Below are 20,908 nucleotides of genomic sequence, written 5' to 3'. Positions count from 1 at the left end.
ATGCAGTGCAAAGCTGTCAGAAACCCAACATACAAAAACAAATACTCATTGAATCTGTAAAGTATCTATTACGAGTAATCATCAAGTATTAAAATGAATCATTCAGTGTTGTACAAACCTCAGCAGAAACATGAAGTGATATATCTATACTTGGGTCTATTTATAGCAGAATGGTTTAAAATAAACACATTGTTCTGCTTGCTTTGAAAACATAAGTGTATAAATCTCATAAAAAAAACAATGAAATTGTGACTTTTGTCCTAGAAATTTCTTTAAACCTATTCATGGTCAGTGGAGAATGAAAAAATAATTACACACATTAAACTGTATGCAGGCGCCACATTGTTCTATCTCACTAACTATTGCTTTTTTCAGCTGAAAAAAGAATCTGTGAACTCTGAGCTGAAGTGGATGGCAGGTTGTATAACCAACTGTTCAACCAAACCCCCTTGCAAGAACTCTACAAACCCACCATGTCATCTGGAGTGCTGCAACTCCACGGTCACATCTTGCCTATGGTTGAACGGCACGCTGAACGTGCCCTCTTTTGCCACAAGGGAATTTCATGTCAATACGGAGTTGATCGCTTCATTACTCTGTCTGCTAGCCATCCAGTTCATCTCCAGGGCGGGCCTTTAGATCCAGAGGGTTATGCAATTCCCCATTCCATCGGACATAAAAGCTTAACAGAGCAGAGCTCGACACCAACTTGTACAATTTGCTACACTGACATCCATATCATATGTAATGTTACAGTACAAACAGTGCTCTACAGCAAAAATGTTGATTTCTTTCGCATTTCATTTAAGGTTCAGTTATTTTTTTAAATCTGTTTCCAGACCAGTGAAAATGGCTTTGAACAGTATTTCTAAATGAAAGTTGTTCAGCAGTTCATGGCGGACTTCACATCACTCCCAAATAGGTCCAATTATCTTTACAATGACCACGATGTTATAATGAAATAATTTTTTTTTCAGCACAGTTTTAAGATAACATTTCCATTTTCTAAACTCAAGTTTTGTTTCATGATTTTGTGTATCACTGGTTTATTTTTGTCCTCATAAAGACACTTAGACAGATTTTGATTTTGAGTTGATGAATGATCTTAAACATGTTTTTATCTTTTATTTCCACAAACCTTGTTTCTATTATCCTTTATTCAAACCACTGCAAGTGAAATGCAGCTATGACTGTATGCACTTTATGAAATCTAAATGTTGAGCTGTTACAGGTTGTGAAGGCTTGGCAAAGAATTTCTTTTGATTCACCTCTAAGTAAATGTGAAATTAATTTCTTTTGACCATAAATGACTATCTTAGTGATGAGTGGATCTATATTTTGTGATTTACAATGTATATTTTCTGTTTGACATAAATATAAAATGTATAATAAAATCAGACTTGTTATAAGTAAGTCTAGTTTTGTGAAAAAAGAAAAATCTAATCTAATAAACTGTCTGTACAGGTAAATCGGAGTGATTAAGTTGTATTTATTAAGAAGAACATAAAAATCTTGTCATGATTCTTCTTAAGGCTTTCCACAGTCTTTAAAATCACAATACGGTGAGTGATTCCTGGTATTTTCCACAATTACTAGCTTTCATATCACAATTCCCAAAAGTAACTGAGTACATTCTTACAAGTTAATTTACTTGTGATTGTTTTATCCCAAATTTGCTAATGATAACAAATTTATTCTGATCCCTGTAGAATTTGATTTAAAATTGCATTTTATAGTTGTGTTAGTTCTTGTATGTATTTGTTGGTGTCTACTTGTTAATTTTAATATCTAATGTGTCTACACAGCCATACATACTGTGTAAATTAACACAATTTCACACAGATTTTGTTTGAAAGTTATCAACTCAGTGAAATATGTTAAACGAAGCGCTAAACACGTGGTCCTTGTGGAAATGCATGTGTGTGCAGGTGACGGACACAACTTCAGTTGATGTTGGCACACATCAGACTTTTGCGCAACGCGACTGAGTCAGATTTAGTAGAACTCGTTCAAGGCCTAAATCTGACAGCCCAGTCGTGACGTCACTGCTAGTGCGCTCCGGAGCCAGTATCAGTGCGTGGCAAACTTGAGTCGGGCCAGTGGGTGAAGACAGACGAGAAACATCTGGCTCGCAAAGGGAATAATGTCGGGGCGCCTGGTGCGTCTGTACTTCTTGGTTTTTTGTTACTTGAGTAACAAATAAACCAACAACGCTCGAAACGCCTTCGGACATTTTCGTCTGGGAAACGCTTTAGGGTACAAATTGTGACACAGAGTAACCAAGTCAACCATGGATCAGTCCATCGCAATTCATGAATGTTTGGAAAGGGAAGAAAACTGCATCATAGTATCCTTTGTTCGTGGTTTCTGGAGTATCAACTCTCCAAAGTGAGGATTGGATTACCTGCCTCAAACTAAGTTGAACTACGCTTCCGTTGGAGAACACCAGAACCTGAAGAGGGGCCTGGAAGTAGACTGCCCCACATGAATGATACGTGTCTGTGTAAATTGCACAACGGTAGTGATTTAAATCAATGCAGTGTATTTACATTATGTGTTGTTTTTTGACAAGCGTCAAGAGTCGGGTGTGCCTTTATATGGAAATGGTAAGTTGTAGGGAGAACTTCCCTCCACCAGATGGCGACTCTGTTTCATCAGCTACTGCTTCCTATTTATAATTATACTGTAATAATAACTAGTGGGATCCCGTGGAAATTCCACGATAAAACAATATTATCAGACTTCATGCCAAACATATGAAAAGAATAAATAGCTACCTTGTTCTATGGGGCAAAATTGACTGTAAAAAAAAAAAAAGGTAAAATGATTATTGGTTGATAGGCTTTAACCCACTGAATGTACTGTATAGTATACTTTTTGTAAAACACCACCTTTCTTTTTCCTGGCGATTTTCCTTTTATGCTTGGCATTCATTGGCTCTGGCAAAGTAGTACTTCTCTTTTTGTGACGCAATCCTTTCCTCTCTTATTATTATTATTATTATTATTATTATTATTATTATTATTATTATTATTATTATTATTATTATTATCATTACTATTACCAGAGTACTTTACTTGCATCATTTTTAGGAACTACCAGATAAATTAATGTGAATAAAAACACAACACAGGGGCATTAATGCATACGAATGTGTAGCCAGGTGCATGACACTGCACTCTACTCCAAATAAATAAGAAACTGTTCAGTTGTTGGTACTTTGCCCAATTATGAGTTAAAATGAGACATTTTCTTGTGAAATATTACACTGAATTTGAACATTTCTACTTTATCCTTAACTAAACTGCATACATGCTGTCCAGTGTGAAGTCCTCTTTGATAACATTACAGAGAGCAGACTGCTGGGATTGGTGGAGTCTACAAATGAACATGCGTAAGTTTTAATAGATAGTACAATCAAGCCATAAGATGAGAAATTACATTAACACTACACACCAGCCTGGAAAATGTTTGCTCAGTTGTATTAACCTTTCTGATATTGTCTTGTCTTACAATGTTTTTGTAGAATCTTTATTTATACCCATCGAAGGATGGCCATCACTGCTGATGATGTGTCACTCACACAAATCATACCCATCTCCCTGGACTTTGCTGTTGTGGAGGGTGAGGCACTCACAAATGATGTATTACTCTGCCAGGTCACTGTTGTTTCTGCTGAACTTATGTTCTTTACGCATTTGCTGTCATGGTGCTCTTTTTTTAGTTTCTTCACCGGAGGAGCTTGCAGTTGTGGGTGAGTTTCTTTTGTTCAATTTGCAGCTCACTTATAATTATTTTTCATGAATTATCCACCATTTTTATCTGTCTTCTCCATCTGATTCTAGGTAGGGATACCAGAGTCAGAGTAAGCTACCGGGATGAGGAGTTAGAGCTCAGACTTCCATTTGGGTCCCAGTCACGACTCTTCCTCAGTGAGGTCAACAGGGCATGGAGTGGTAGGTAGGCCCTTGTAGATATCGTGTTTACAGAACATCCTGCTGTCTGTTTTTAAGAGGGGGCTCTTTTGAATGAATGAGCTATAACAATTTCAGATCCTTTTATTTTCGTAATCTCCATTTTATTCATACTGTCTAAATCCAAAACTTCCTCTTTATCATAGGCTTCCTTTGTAAATCAACAGTGTAACATTTACACAACAGGATTACGTTAATTGCATGAATTAATTTTGTGATGATACCACATAGCAAATTTTAAACTTAAAAACAGTGTCCAATCATTTAGTCATAGAGTAAATGTTCACTAAGGTGTTACATTAATAAATGAATGAATTACAAAGTTAATACAGAGAAAAGCATATATTGACAGATATGCAAGACACAAGAATGATATTTTTTCTTTAGAAATCTTGCATACATGTTTACTTCCTCCTCCATTCCCTTATTTTTTTGTTTAACATTGAACTCAATGGACAAACTCCATAGTCTTTCCTTCTATTACTCATTACCGCTTTAAAAACTGTTACTTGATGTTTTTACATCATATTAAGAAATATGAACAAAAGTAAAAGTATGAGACTTCAATGTAAACTACGACATTGCACTAAACAATGAACTCCAACCATCTGTTAAGAGCAAACCTGCTCAGCCAGTCTTCGTCTGCCTTGAGGTGTCATTGAGAGGAAACAAAAAAACAACGTGGAATGCCTGTACAGCATTTTTCAAACTGATGTCAGTTTATTGAAAAATATGAAAACTGACATTTAGGTAATGGTTGATCCAACTTTTAATCACTTTAAAACGTAACTGGTGGTGTCATTCCATCTTTCAGTCAGTGGTTATATTGACACATGGTTAACACAAAGCAGCGAGAGAATGGGTGGAGTTTTATAGGTGCATTCTGCAGCCTTTCGCCATCCAGCACGCCCTTGCTACAGGACAAGATGGGAACAAGTTAAAAAAGATGCATAACTTCCCTTCCAACCTATCTTTGGGACATTTTTTTTACAATAATCATCTTGTTCATCTGAGTGGAGTCAGTCAATGAAAGCTAAATGGATTGTTTACTTTGTTAAGGATTCGTCACTCTTACTACTGGCTCGCTATTTTTCACAGTGGAAAGTGCAAGTGAACTCTTATGAAGACTAATATGTTGAGCTTGGCACAACTTTCATGGTATACTAAGATGAACCACATGGTCTTTTAAACTGGTGACTGATAAAGATGGAAAGATTAAATCACCTTGTGCCAGCACTTAAATCACCAGCTCTTAAAAGGGAAAGAGTTACAAGTGGTGACGGTAAGATGATAGAAGTGAGATCTCTACATCGGAATATCTAAGCTGTTGTCGGAATTTAGTCAATAAAAGGGAACTGTGTAATGTTGTACAGAGTTAATAACTAATTCTCCAGTGATTTCTGTTTTTCTTCAGATGTTTGCAAGTCTCCCACAGAGGTACCAAAGTTTGAGTGGATCGGCAAATACCACCAAGGTACCAGAGGCCAAGGAGTTGTCAAACATGCGCTTGCACCCCTCACTAAACTCAGCCAGCAACGGAAAACAGGTTTGTGTCTTCATTTTCTGCAGACTTGACTCACAGGTCTACCATGATTGGTGGAGCAGATTATACTCTTCAGTGTTTTCTGGGTTGTTTGTTTCTGCATAGATAGCTTTAGAGATAGGATTCTAAATTAGAGGGATGCATAATAAAGCTGCACTGTTTTATAAGCACTTTGATTGAATGCCCATTGAGTGTGAGTTGGAACAAATTTAGTCAGAAGCGGCAGGGCGTCAAACAGGAAGCGATACCAGTCACACAATAGGACCAGACCATACCTCAACACACATTGTTACTGTATGTGTTATTGCAGAACAAGCAGAGGGATAACCAAAAGCAGTCATTATGACTTCAGTCCTTGCAAGTGTTCAGGAAGTATAATAATAATGATCCGGCACGCAAAACAGCATAAATGGCACCGCAGCTGTCCTGCCACAGCAGATGAATATAGTTGGTATGACCAGTAACTTCAATTCTTTAATCTTATTCCTTACCAGGTCTAAATAGAAATAAATTGCTTTAATGAACCATAATCTATCTTTTTAGCCTGAACTGTGGAACTTTAAACAAGATATGTTTCCACGCCAGAGGGTGTTTGAACAGAGGAAAGGCATGATATAATAAAGCAAATAACAGTGGAGGGCTTGAAAGTTGATGCAGTCTAACCATAAAGACATTGAACAATACAACATGTACAACATGTACACATGTACAACATGTACAACATGTACACATGTACAACATGTACATGTACACATGTACAACATGTACATGTGTACATGTACAACATGTACATGTACACATGTACAACATGTACACCAAATAGGGTATCGCATGTAAAACAGTGCGCGTGCACGTGTGCGCGTGCATAAAGCTGAAATGGACATTGTCGACCACACTGGTTTTCCGAACTTACGCCTTTATAGGAGTGTTTATTTATCTTGTTGGTGAGACACTGGTGTCATTAATAATTTTCTGGCTACAACGTTTGTGCCAGCTCAGCCTCTCTTGCCTCTCCGTCGGGCATCATATCAAAGCTAACTCCTCCTCCCGCAGCGTTAGCATGGGCACGTCTCAAAACACACTGGACATTGCACTTGTGCACGGAATGCGGTGGAACGGTGCAGGGAGATGTCTAGGTGGATGAGAGACTCTGGTACGAAAATATTCCTAGTGCTATTTCAGAGGAGGTGGAAATTAAAAAGAAAAGCTGTTGTGTCATAGAATTCAGTCTATCCTAATTAGCTCAAGAACTAGCCAATGCTAACTTATATATCATCGCTTCCTTTTGAGGAAGCTAGCTTTAGCCAGATTAGCTACAGGGCCGTGTTTCAAGCGGTTTACTGCATAATTTGTTATGTGCTTGCTTTTGCTAATATTAGCCTCAGTAACGTGTCTGGAAATAGTCCAAGTTGACGGGAATTTGACGAGTAACGGCGATGGTGTGGGCCCACCTTCAGTAATTATGTTGTTATTAATAGAGCAGTGACACACCTAATGCGGTTAAGTGTTGCATTAACGGAGTTCAATGGCAGAATCGTGTCATCCATTGAGACACTTGTTTCTTGGGTAATTGCTCGTCTCATTCTTCACCTGTTTTTCAAAATGAGACTTTCACTTTTGACTCAAGCTCACAGCAAACTTAGCCTGTCGGCTATCAATCATTACATGTAAAACTTTATCTCCACCGTCATTTAATCAGATATAAGTCTGCTCTCACTATGTCAGCGTTAGTCACTGTCAAACCTCCCACACCTATAATTAAGGCAAAGTACTCATTAATATATTTGAAGCTGTAGATGTTTAGTTCTTCATTCTGAAAACACTGATGTCAGCATGGGAAACTGGAGATCCATCTTTTTTTTTTCTCTCAGTTGTTGAGAATGTAGTATAAGATAATTTTTCTGTTTAAAAGCAATAATTGATACTACAGCAATGCAAAAAAAATGTCATGGAACATAATATCTTAGCCATGCATGCATGTATACTAAAAGTAATTGTAGAATTGTGCTGATCAGTTATTTTGAACAGTGAACGAGCGTCAAACATGTCTTTGTGGTGTAAAACATGTCATGCAAAAGAATATGTTGGTTTTTTTGTGTGCTAGAATATGTTGATGTGAAAGAGGTTTTCTACATAAAACTGTGTGGTCACCTTCTGATATTTAGTATTCTTGTGCACACTTCCTAAAGTATTTCACATTCTGCTGGTGGTTGTCTGAGTTTATAAAAAGGCTTTCTTCTTTTCACAGATTTTGAATTCAATTGTCAAGTGAACTTTTGTTTGTTTTGTTTGTCTTAAATAGTGTATAAAGATGCCATTTCACATTGGTCATGTTATATTATAACCTGCTCATTACATATTAATTGTTATATTAAAAATTAAGCAAACAGTGTAAGCATTTCTTAAAGCTGGTACTTTTTTCAATTCTGCTCTAGGGATTGGTAACTCTGTGTCAGTTTAGGTTGGACTTAACCTTTAAAATCAGATTGTCTGAGTAAGAATTATTTTTGAAATGGTTCAATCCTTTTTTCATAGTTGTGTTACCTTGCTGTTTTGATGTTTTGCCTCTTTAGCCTTCTTTTGTTGCATAATATTATTAGTAATAGCACTGTTTTTAAGATTAGGCAGCTGTTGTTTGGGTATTAGCGGCACACAGACAAGAAAAAAAACGCATAATCACAGATTGTGGTCTAATTCTAAAAGCGGCAAGCTTAGTTACTAAAAACAATGCAAAATCATCTTACATGGTTTCACACACAAAACTACATGTGCAGACCTGTGTCAGCTCCTGTCTCCATTCAGTATTCTATATTTATATACAATCATAGAGACATCTATATTATTTACAAAATCATCAGTTGTGTAACTTTTGAAAAAATGCTTTGATAAGATATACTAATTGATATTCAGAAGTAATATACCTGTAAAAAATTGTGTGTACGTGAGCAGTGTATCAAAGGAAGCCGTAAACAATTCAAAAACCACCTTGTTGAAGGTGAAGTGGATGAAAACATTCGTTGAATAAAGCATGCTGTACTAGATGGACTGAATCTGACACTGGTCTTCACCTGTATGTGTGTGTGAGTGAGAAAGAGAGAGATAGACAGACAGACTCCCGATGGATGAAATAAAAAAACCATGGAAGCCTATTAGTTTTTCTTTCAGGACATATCTTTGAATCATTAAGCAGGGCTGTCGGAGAGGTGCTCTCATAATGCAGCCTGCTTTAACTTTGCAGAGTTTTAACTGCCTGCTCTGAGAACCTGATTTTCCCTTTTCGAGAAGCCAGCTGTGTCTCCTGCCAAGCTGCAGGAGACAAGGCCTTTGCTGTCTCATATGTTACATTCAGCTACTTAAGATGCAATAACTGTACTGAGCTGTAAAGATGACTACACTTCTTTTACTTGACTCTTTTTTTGTTGTTGATCTGTGTGTAATTGTGTATTTTGTCAACAATCTTAGTAATTATTAACTTTAATTTATCTAGCTTTTCAGTTAGTAGAGTTATTGAAATATGGTTTACTCAGGGCTGGGCTCTTTCATAATAACACAAGTTGTCAGTACCAAGAAAAGTTTAAGGTAATGTGGTTGGCATGGCCATCAGTTACAAGGAGACTTATTCTTTCCACTGAAGACGACAAAGACTTTCATTTTCCATTTAAACGCAGGCAGGGTTTGATGGATTCCATGCACAAAGGTGGCACCGTCATTTACGTGTGAGCCCCGTATTTTGTCCTCGTCAACAAACCGACAATGCCTAAATCTTTTTGTTCTCTCATGTTCTCCTGAAACAGAGAAATCTTCAGACAAAACGGGATCTTTAGAAAGAGAGAAAGGTTCTAACGGCGACACACAGAAGACCAAAGCATGTTCCATCCCAGAAAGGTAAGATGTTTTTAGTTATTCACATGCAGGAGCTCTTCAGGGGGTCTTACTGTTGTTTAAGGGTCTGTCGTGTGTATTTTAGGAGTGGAAATTAATGTTAAAATCATAATGGAATAAAGGTTTTTGTTTTAATATGTGTTTAGTCATCTGGGATTAGATTCTTGTGTTAGAATAAACATTAGAATGAACTCTAATACTGTACATGCAGAAGAACCCAGTTTCTCCGTACCCTGGAAATGTTAAACGTCAGCACTAACGACGGACCTTTTTGGCTTTTTTAAGTGTACCCTCCATAGGAGAGGTTGAGATGAGGGGGTGTTCACTTGAATGATCAGTTGTCTCCCCGCTAGATGTCAGGAAAATTTACACACCCAAACTTAATGATGCGTTGTGGAAATTTCTTGTAACAAAACTCATTTGTTGTAATCGTTACACTAAACCTGCAATATTTAAATAAGCGTTTGTTTGCAAGCTGTTTTTTTCTTTCTTGTTTTTTACCTGTGTGTTTGTAACTGCTTTATTATTACCACTTCTTTAGGGGAGTATATATTTTTAATGCGTTGGTGTGGGTGCCCACAAATACACTACTGCATACTGTTAAAACTAGACAAGTTACCATTATTCTTGTTTGTTAAATAACTATTTTGAAGGCTTGTGTAAAAGTAGAAAAGAGTGTGTGGGTAGTTTCTTAGTGTTAGCAGTAAAAACCAGTTATTTGAGTACTTTCCTACGACAGCAATAGAACAGGTTAGGGTGAACAGGCCCGGCAGCGGCTTGTCTTAGTCATGACTTTTAGTTTATTCAAAGTTGTCAGTATTTAACTTGCAAATTTGTTCTGTTCAGTTTTGAAACAAAGCATATACCCTGAGATGGGATTTAGTTGCATCATATTCCTGGATGATTACAGGGTCCAGGTCCAGGTATATTAATTTCCTCCTTTGTCTGCAGTCTTGTTGCACATTGATAGTATGGAAATCAATCTTCTTTGTATTGCTGATGCTGCTGTGGTTCCCTCTGAAATCTCACCAGAGTGACATCATGACACCGTTTCTATACTTGTCTCTGTCCTGTCACCCCCTCACCTGAGTGTTACTTCTTTCCCCCTTCTTTACAGTCAGGGAATCTCCAGTCGGGAAGACAGGGATGACCTGGTGCGCGCTTCCCGTCACACTCTGTCTAACAAAGCTCACATTTTGGCCATGCCACAGTTTGGCCTTCGTGACAACCTGATCAGATGTGAGCTGCTGAAGAATGAACACCAATATATTTATTTGGAAGACTACAGGTATTTTATTCCACACTACTTGTTTTGAAAATATGTGTATGGCACATGCTTGCAGGCATATTCACAATGATGGAAGTACAGTTTTATTTTTAAAACTTAGAAGACAGTTTGTGCAGCAACATTTTGAGCCTACAGTTTGGATCCTAGAAGTATTATGTAAAACAATGAGTCAGCATCTGTGGATTTATAATTCTGTGTTATTACCGCTGCTGACCTCGGTGCCAGTGTCCATCATTCCAACTGCAGTCAGCTTAAGCTTCAGCTGATATTCATCTGATAACTCTGATAACTCATGGTTTTGGCACAATTCATGTTAAAACTGTGCCTTAAAGTCTGCGCTCATATAAACATGCTTCATATTAATAAGAGTAAAATTAGCTTATTTATTCATTGATGCCTTAGGCTGACACCAGGTGCTTTGTTATATTGGAATTCCTATTGTTATAGCACAGACAACACCTCCTGCAGACGCTCGGATTTCTTCCCACACCCCTCACATGATGATCAAGTTAATTGTGACGGGTCTGAATGTGTTACTTCTGTGACTGACTCACAAACTCTCAATGATGCCTCCATACCTTTTGTTCACATCTTACTAGGATTTCTCCTGTCCCTGCATGAACCTGAACCGATGTCAGTATATTTTAATATTAAATGTGTACCAAAACAAGTTAAATGCCTTCTGAGTATGTTCAACAGATATAGAGAACTTCAAGTTGTTGTGGCTGGTTTATGAACATTTCATATTTGCCTTCTTTTGAAAGTGCATATAAAACAAGCTTGTACTGACCAAACAACCTTATTTGCAAATTGGCTGATAAAGATAAGGTAATTGTTTGAAAATGGTTTGTACGTCTGTCTAGTCGTGGTGCTCTGGCTGCAGCAAAGAACACTTGAATGGGAGCAAACAGATTTTCATACTTGACCAACCTAATAACAGAACTTCCTTTGAATTAGGCCCACCAGCACTTCGGTTGGAACAAACCTTTAATTTCTTTTACTTTTAAATGAGTTTACCATTTACATTTCACCAAACTTTTTTTCTGAAGTCATACTTTGCTTAGACCTCTTTTTAGTTTTATATGAAGAAATAAGAAGTTATTCCGAGTGGTTTGTTAAGAAAAATAATCGCAAACTTAATTCTAGTCACCCTAACTTTGTGCTTATGTGACACCTAGTGGCACACTTGAATGCACCAGTGTGGTTTTATCATTACTTCGCGGCCCAACCCTGACAGTTAGTTGTTGTTTCAACAAATCATGGTACTGTTTTCCTTCTCACCACCGCTCGTCACTCCCCATTCTGTTTCAGCATTTTTCTTGGCACATACAATGTCAATGGACAGACGCCAAAGGAAAGCCTCAGTCCTTGGCTGAGCTGCACCCCCAGCCCCCCTGACATGTACTGCGTGGGGTAAGTCACATCAACCTTATGGGAGAACAGTTTTGCAATTCCCCATTAACAGTTCTCTGCATAATCGTGTTGCACAGACAGGCATATACTGCCCAAGCTAGTGACAGATATGTACTACAAAGTATTTGTAATAGAAAAGAGAACCTGACCACCAACAAACTCTGTGCTTTGTATCTGCTAATCTGGCCTACATTCCAGTTTACTGCCTCGGTGTTAAGAAGTGTTGAAGGATTGAAACAAAAAAGTTCAGCATGTGAATCAGCCTTTCTAAAGTATTTCATATTCTGTCCATCTTGATAGCTTTCAGGAGCTTGACCTTAGCAAGGAAGCCTTCTTCTTCAATGACACCCCTAAAGAGCTGGAGTGGACGAAGGCTGTGTCTGAGGCATTGCATCCAGATGCCAAGTATGCCTTAGTAAGGAAGTCTTTCTTTCTTTAATCATATTTTCTTTTGCATTTGCATTAAGTGATAGACACCTTGTGCATTTGTGTATGTGCTCTTAGTAATTGTCTACATAACACTGTTTTATCACATAGATAAGTATACAGCAGACCCAAAGAGACCATCAACAATACATGTTTGATGATCTTAACCAGGCCTTGTATTTTTTTTTTTACTCTTTTTCTTTCTCTTACTTGCATTCATCCATTTCCCTTTGTCTCAGAACACTGACACAAGCTAATTTGCTTCCCCTTTTCATTGCTGCGCAGACTTCTTGTCATCTCAGAGATTGTAGGATGTCGGTTAAGAGTAGTGCATATAATGAGGCGTCATGCCATGAAAAAACAATTTTTGCCTCTGTACAGTATTTGAAAGTTAAATCATGTTGGCTTATCAGAGCAGTCTTTCAAGCTGCTTTAACTGCTCCCACACAGAACTGCTTCATGTAACTGCTTCGTACATTTCATGGAGTTAACAAGAGTGACTGTAGGCACAGTTAACAGTGGTTTCTTTTGAACTAAGGTTTGCCTATATAAAGTGTGCGTGAGCGGATGGACGGTGACACAAAATTTTTGATAACTTATTTCCGTGCAAAACACTTACAATAATGACAAGAAGAGGTTGCCATTATTAGCTGCTTTCATTGCACATTACCACTCTTGAATTCACAGAAAGAAGTCACAGCAAAATTTAATGAATTCTTTGGTTAATTTTAGTATAGTCGAAAATCTGAATTCCACTTGAAGTATTATGCAGTTAGATAAATGTTCAGTTTTGTAAACTAGATCCTTAAGCCCATCACGAACACAGTTTATTTGAATTAATCCTCCAACTCAAAAATTTCACCTTGGCATCAATGGAATGCAAATTTCCCCACAGCAGGCTCATTTTCATAAAGCGCTCTTACAGCTCGGTAAAAGTAAGATAAGTTTTACCCAAAATAGAATGAAGATTTGTCTGTCTTTTGTAAATTTTTAAAGATAGATTTACATTGATGTATCATATGAGCTACGTAGGTCAAGGTGGAGAAATCTTGTTTTTGTTCACACAGTATTCTCTCTCCCACCCCCACCCTCTACCCCCCCCACACACACACACACAAACACACACATTAGAGGATAACGTCAACCAAATTGTGTTATGTTTGCAGTTGAACAATCATCTCATCATCTTTAGGTGAAATTAGTGCGTCTGGTGGGCATTATGCTGATCTTCTACATTAAGAAGGCACATGCAAAGTTCATTTCCGATGTGGAGGCTGAGACTGTGGGCACTGGCATCATGGGAAGGATGGTAAGGTAGATTTTACAGGTCTGTGTCTTTTGTGCACTGATGATCATTTAGATTTTTCGTTGTTGATTAAGAATAAGGTTTGGGGTTTTTTTTATCTCTTCTTCATGGTTTGGTTCTGATTCATGCTTCTCTACCTCGGGTTTGTTGGAGGATAAATGTTTTATCTCAGATCGACTTCCAAGCAGGAAGGTGTCAAGAATGCCAAAGTAAAATTTGAGATTATAATTATTGGCAAATTCAGTGGCAATTAATGGGAAAACATTGAATTTGATTCAAGCATAATTCCAGGATCACTGGAGAATAAATCAGTAAATTAATTCAGTTGGGGGGCGTCAGTGGCTTATTGGTAAACCGGGCGGGAGAGCCAGTCGTCTAATTTTCCAGGATCGACTTGCTCAAGGGCACTGCCGAGGTGCCCTTGAGCAAGTCGCCATTCCTTCTTACAAGTTGCTCACTTGGGTGCACCAGGAAGAAACTGCACATCACTCTACCTCGCCTTGCATGTGTACAGGCCCCCTGTGTGTGTTTGTGTGTTCAGGGCCTGTACACACTAACATGTGCATGTGATTTGATTTGACTAACTCGAGTGTGCCACTAATTTCCCTTTGGGGATTAATAGAGAATATAGAATTTAAAAAACAAACAAATTATAAAGCATTTCCTGTATTTGTTCTCTAATACCAATATCAGTTCTTCCCAGTGCTGGTTTAGTGCTCCTCTTGACTTATCTAAGCAGCACAGGAACTTACACATGATATTTCTTCTACAGTACTACCTCGAGATATGAGTTTATTACATTTTGTGACTGAGCTCGTAAGTCAAACAGCTCGTATGAAAAAAACATATTTTTATCAACCAATAGACATGCGTATGTTGCCTGTGCATAGTTATTTATAATAAGTTACGAAACAATGAAAAAGTATGAAAAGTACTGCAAAAGTCCTCCTCCACTTAGAGTGTGGTTTACCTGCTGAGTGTGAAACAAGTCCAAGGGGTGTGTTGTGTTTTATGGTCAAGTTTATAAACAATACCACTGAAAAGAATGTTAACAAGCACACAGAGGGAGAGGTAAACACAAAAACGGGTAGCGCATAGCACATAAAATCAGATTAGTGCATGTGGATATTATAAAAAATAAAACAACGGAAGTTTATTTTGTCCATCAACCTAAATGGATTTCCACTTTTCTGTCACACATTGATCCAAAGGGTAACAAAGGTGCAGTGGCAATCCGCTTTCGCTTCCACAACTCTGATATCTGCGTGGTCAACTCTCACCTAGCTGCCCACATTGAAGAATATGAGAGGCGTAACCAAGACTACAAAGACATTTGTGGTCGTCTTCGGTTTCGTCAGTTTGACCCTTCTCGACCTCCACTCACCATAATGAAGCATGAGTATGAACATGTTTAAAATACTGTAGTAACAGTTTCATTATATGTTTGATACGTGGTTTATTAAGAAACATTAAGCTTGGTCATTATACCATTAAATTCATGACAAAGTTGCTTTTCTTGTTTTTTTTTGTTTTTTGAACAAATGTTCAGATATGAGCTAACTTGTTTTAGTTGTGCAGCTTGATGAGATCCTGGTGACTCATGTTCCACTGTGTCAAAGTTTGAGTTTTATTTCATTTAGAGAATGTTCTCTGTGCTTCTTTCACCAGTTTGATTTTATGGATTGGGGACCTAAACTACAGAATCAGTGACCTTGATGTCGACATTGTGAAAGAGCTAATCAGCAAAAAGGATTTTGAGACACTGCACACTTATGACCAGGTAATATCAGCTGTGTTCTCGTCTCTCTGCTATTTATAAACCCTCATCATTCATGTTTGGGAGAAGTGATACTTACCAGCTGCATATGTGTGTTCAGCTCAAGAGGCAGATCGATGAGGAGGCTGTGTTTGTTGGCTTTGTAGAGGGGGAGATTGATTTCCAACCTACCTACAAATATGACACCGGCTCTGACAAGTGGGATACAAGGTAACAAGAAGAAGGCCTGATGGTGAATAATGGAATGAAGGATTCCTAGTATGAGCGTCACAATACAGAATAAAAAACAGAAAAAAAATATTCCAAAGTAATGATTTTAGCAACCTGCACACACACTCACAAAGAAAAATCACTGAACGGGTTACCAACAAACTTCAACTTCTGCTGAGGTCTGTGTAGGCTTAAACTGAGAATCCAATCATTTAATTCATCATTTAATTTCATTTAATTTCAATTTAATTTTATACTGTTGTATGTATATATATATATATATATATATATATATATATAATTTATTTTTTATACTGTTTTATATTTTAATTCAATTTTATACTGTTTAGATTTTATTTTATACTGTTTATATTTTAATACTGTAATATTTTTAAATTTTATACTGTTTATATTTTAGTTATAGTTTAGTATATAAGTCCTGTTAGTGCTGCATGTGTCTGTCTGTTAGTGTAATGTATGTCCTGTGGTATGTCCTGTGATGTCAGTGTTTCCTTTTCTCCTGGTGTTTATCCAGTATTATTTGTTATGTAATGCCTGAGCAGTGGATATATGCAATTTCCTCCGGGATTAATAAAGTATCTATCTATCTATCTATCTATCTATCTATCTATCTATCTATCTATCTATCTATCTATCTATCTATCTATCTATCTATCTATCTATCTATCTATCTATCTATCTATCTATCTATCTATCTATCTATCTATCTATCTATCTATCTATCTATCTATCTATCTATCTATCTATCTATCTATCAATCAATCAATCATAAAATTCCATTGTTTTTAATAATAATGATAAGAAGAAGAAGAATAATACATGAATATATTGATGTTACTCTTTGCAACTAAATAGATTATGATGTAGTTATATGGATCATATAGATAATTATGTTAATTGCTCAACTAAGATAAATTGCGGAAAGAAATATTACCTCCTCAACCATGCAATTACTAATCATGTTGTTACACTATACTTTTCATAGAAACACAACCATCATCCTGTTGATGGAGTGGCAGACGTTTGTAAGAATATCTTTGCACATGTTCTACATTAAATTGATTGTGCTGTAGAATTGCATGGACACAAAAGATACTCCAAACTTTAATTTGTAGAAGTAGCACTTGTAATCACATCTTGCTTTTATTCTGTTAATCAATGGTCAGTAAACATGTAGCAACATTTTTTATGACCCAAATATTGCAGGAACAATGATGCGTCAAGATTTCTGGCACTTTCACTTCCTGCTAAGATACTTATTCTCTGTAGGATTGTAAAACCTAACAGCATGTACAAAAACATCTTGTAAGAGCTATGATTTCCATTTCATTTATATTGGTATGTCAATTAAGAAATGTAATAAAACATGTACATCTGTTCATCCTTCATTTAGTGAAAAATGCCGTGTGCCAGCATGGTGCGACCGTATCCTGTGGAGAGGGAAGAACATTGAGCAGCAGCACTATCATAGTCACATGGCTCTGAAGACAAGTGACCACAAACCAGTCAGTTCCATGCTTGTCACTGGGGTACATGTTCAGTTTTCAAATTCATCTCTTCTGAAATGTCTTCCTGTTATTTAGAATTGTTATAGTAGTCTTTCTGAAACACGTACGTGCTATAGAAAAGTAGGGCAAGTGAGAAAAAGATTCAGATTCAACCTCATCTGCTCAGCTCCCATTAGCATAGGACATATCGCACATATATTGCAGCATCATTTAGTGGTTATGTAACAAAGTGGATATTTTTAATATCATCTGGTGTGCTCCTACAGATTAAGAGAGTTAACAGTGAGGCCTATAAGAAGACATTTGAAGAGATTGTACGGAATATAGACAAAATGGAGAATGAGTGCATTCCATCTGTAACCTTGGCCAAGCAGGAGGTAAAGTTATTAATCACATTTCATTATTACAGTGTAAATGGAGCTGTAATCCCTTTCTGATGGACTTTGTACAATTGTTTACCTTTTATTACTTCCTTTGATAAATTATGTTGATAAACCAACTTAAGTTGTGTGTAAATCTGAAGCTTTAAACTGAATGTACACGTTTAAAAGATGCAGTTGCAGGAAATGTAGTAGGATTTTTCTCCATCTTGCCTCATTACTCCTTTTTCTCTTTCAGTTCCATTTTAAGAATGTGAAATACATGCAACACCAGGCTGAGACATTGAGCCTCGTCAATGATGGGCAGGTCCCTTGTCAGTTTGAGTTTATCCAGAAGCCGAATGAGCCCACATACTGCAAGCCCTGGCTTACAGCCAATCCCCCTAAAGGCTTCATTGCTCAAGGCACGTAGCTCATGAAGTCTGAGATTCAGGCTGGACTCACATCTATCATTTAATCATTATTTAAAAATGGTACATTAGTAGCTATGAGGCCAGATTTTGATTTAGACACAAGCTTTTTGCTTTGCAAGGTTAATACACAGATGTATTGCTGCTTCGTAAATCTTCAGACAATACTATATCAGTAAGTGCTTGAAGAGACCGAAGTACAATATGCTTTAACAGCAAGGATCAGATGATTAACACAGTGAGCCAACTCCTTATGTTGGATATGCATTTCTCTCAACATTTAGGTGGTTCTGTGGACATTGAGCTGGAGGTCTTTGTAAACCGCACAACAGCACCTGATCTTAACTCAGGCACGGAACAGATCGAAGACATCCTGGTGCTGCACCTGGAGCGAGGCAAGGACTACTTCATTTCAGTGTCTGGAAACTACCTGCCAAGCTGCTATGGCACCTCCATCTATTCGTTGTGTCAGATGAGGGAGCCCATTCAGGAAATGCCACAAAAGACCCTCCGAGATCTTGTGAGTGCCTCTTTGTGCAAAGGAGCATGCTCTGTCCTTGAATGCCTCCTCTCTATTCAGCGTAGCCTGTTTTGCCTCAGCATATAAGTGTGTATATATAGCTCTGCTGAATTTGAATTGAATATTTTTATTTTGAGTTCAAAACTTCTCCCTGTTCTTTTTGCTTTCATCAGGCAGAACTGTCCAGTGATGACAATGCAGCAAATACTGAAAAGCCTTTAGATATTCCAAAAGAACTCTGGATGATGGTGGATCACTTATTTCGCAATGCAATCAAACAGGTCAGAAAATGTGATGCTTCTCAAGTAGTGCTGTTGTTTCAAAGTTCATACTCTTGTGCATTTTGTACATCTTTGCGTCCTTCAGATTAGATTGTGAGTAAAGAAAAAGAAATAAAATTGCTGAATGTTTCAAGACGAAAGCCAAAGAAAACGTTTAAGTGAGTGTTTTGACTACAAAAACACTCAGTAGCTGGCCTGCCAAACAAGTTGCATTTTAGTGCTTCTTTATTGATTTCATGGAGGTAATGAATCGTTAATCAAGAAAAATTAAACACATGATTGTGCTTTAATTTTAATAAAATCAAAGTCCATTTCAGCTCTGCCAGGCTTCAAATCAATTAGGACAATGCCAATGAGAACCTGCTTCTAACGTACTGTAGCTTCTGACTTAAAAAAAAAAAGAATCAATGTCTGTTTTCCTGTTCACTTTGCAGGAAGACATATTTCAGCAACCTGGGCTCCGGAGTGAATTTGCACACATAAGGGATTGCCTCGACACTGGAATGCCGGATTCTCTCCGTATCCTTCAAAGCTATAACATCAGTATCAAGATGGGGAAAAAAATAGTCTTGGAATATCTTAATGGGAATGTAGCTTAGTCCATACATAGTCTCTGTTTTTTTCATCACCTCTTTAATATCCAAACAAAAATACCCTGCTCACAAATAAAGACACAAGTACATTTATTGCACTGTTCAATTGATGCGGTTACACATATTGTTATTGTGTGTGTAGGTTATCAGTCATTCAGATCGAGGTACATCACAAAGAACAAAAAGAATCAACTGAATCAATAGTGTCCTTGACTCAGTATTTTCCTACAGCTGGCAGTAACCACTCAGTGGCAGAAGCCTTGCTACTCTTTTTAGATGCCCTCCCAGAGCCTGTGGTTCCCTACAAGTTTTACCAGCAGTGCCTAGAAAGCTGCTCTAATGCCAGTCAGTGTGAGAAAGTGAGTGAGACAGATGCAGTCTGTAGCTTATCAGTTTCATCAAAGGTGTAATTATTTTTCATCTTTTTAAGCATGTATTCTCTGTTTAGGTTATTTCCATGCTACCTCAACATCATCAAAATGTGTTCAAATATATTGCTGCCTTTCTCCGTGAGCTGTTGAAGCATTCTGCCAGCAATCGATTAGATGTCAGTATCTTAGGTAAGAAAAAAAAGCAGGTTGTGGTCTCATTTATTAATATGCTGGTTGCTGTTTTGTGCTTTAAATCAGTGGAAAATTACAAGAGGTGAATGCTGTATAGTATTCAGATTTATTCATGAATAAAGGACCATTTCCATATAGTATGCAATACGGAAAAGACAAATTGTTGAAATGGAATCAATATTTGATACTTTAATATTTCTCCTTCATTAGATTTGTTTATTTTTTATCTCTTTCACATGTGGTTAAATGTAAAAATAACACTTCGTTTTTTTACCCATTATGTGTTTCTTTCTGTACAGTCCCTATTTTTTCCTCACTGTTACTGAAGTCTCCGTCAAAGCAGGATCTGGCAGAAAAGAGGAAGACGCAGGAGTTCTTTCAGCACTTCCTCACCCAAGCGACCACCTAGATGGAGGACATAAGACTAAAGCTGAACACTAACAATTGTACAGTCCAGTATTTGAAATGAACTGTAATGATTTCTTATATTCGTAGATGGCTCTTTGTATAGAAATAGAGTATAATTAATTTACAGATGAAAAAATAAATGTTTCTGTCGATATAACAATTTTTAAAACTGTTATTTAAAAATATTTTAATGTTTCTGATCTCATCACCATATTGTTTTATATATGTATATATAAACGAAACCTTTGAAACGAGATGTGTGGCAAAGGTGTTTTTATTCTCTAATTCATGTTCCATATTACAAGCACAGTTAGCAGCGTGACAATATTATTTCTCATGTGTGTGAGAGTGGAAGACTAGTGCAACCTTCCCGACATTAATCTCAAAATAAAATTTGTATCGTTT

At 37.2% G+C, this 20,908-nt stretch overlaps 1 protein-coding gene across 1 annotated transcript; it reads left to right on the top strand.

The window, feature by feature from the left end:
* Positions 1 to 2,070: 2,070 nt before the first annotated feature.
* Positions 2,071 to 20,757, top strand: inpp5b (inositol polyphosphate-5-phosphatase B). The gene is made up of 23 exons (XM_068324362.1): positions 2,071 to 2,348; positions 3,316 to 3,394; positions 3,527 to 3,624; positions 3,725 to 3,754; positions 3,846 to 3,956; positions 5,389 to 5,520; positions 9,312 to 9,402; positions 10,517 to 10,687; positions 11,999 to 12,100; positions 12,401 to 12,515; positions 13,719 to 13,835; positions 15,044 to 15,231; positions 15,501 to 15,612; positions 15,710 to 15,819; positions 17,234 to 17,369; positions 17,615 to 17,725; positions 17,967 to 18,132; positions 18,423 to 18,658; positions 18,832 to 18,939; positions 19,374 to 19,458; positions 19,764 to 19,891; positions 19,981 to 20,092; positions 20,395 to 20,757. Exons 1-23 carry the CDS (start codon positions 2,291 to 2,293, stop codon positions 20,502 to 20,504), a joined length of 2,706 nt encoding a protein of 901 aa, XP_068180463.1. The 5' UTR covers positions 2,071 to 2,290; the 3' UTR covers positions 20,505 to 20,757.
* Positions 20,758 to 20,908: the final 151 nt, after the last annotated feature.

The sequence above is a fragment of the Antennarius striatus genome, chromosome 9 (assembly GCF_040054535.1).
Source record: "Antennarius striatus isolate MH-2024 chromosome 9, ASM4005453v1, whole genome shotgun sequence".
Taxonomy (NCBI): domain Eukaryota; kingdom Metazoa; phylum Chordata; class Actinopteri; order Lophiiformes; family Antennariidae; genus Antennarius; species Antennarius striatus.
This window is presented reverse-complemented; position numbering and strand designations above follow the sequence as displayed.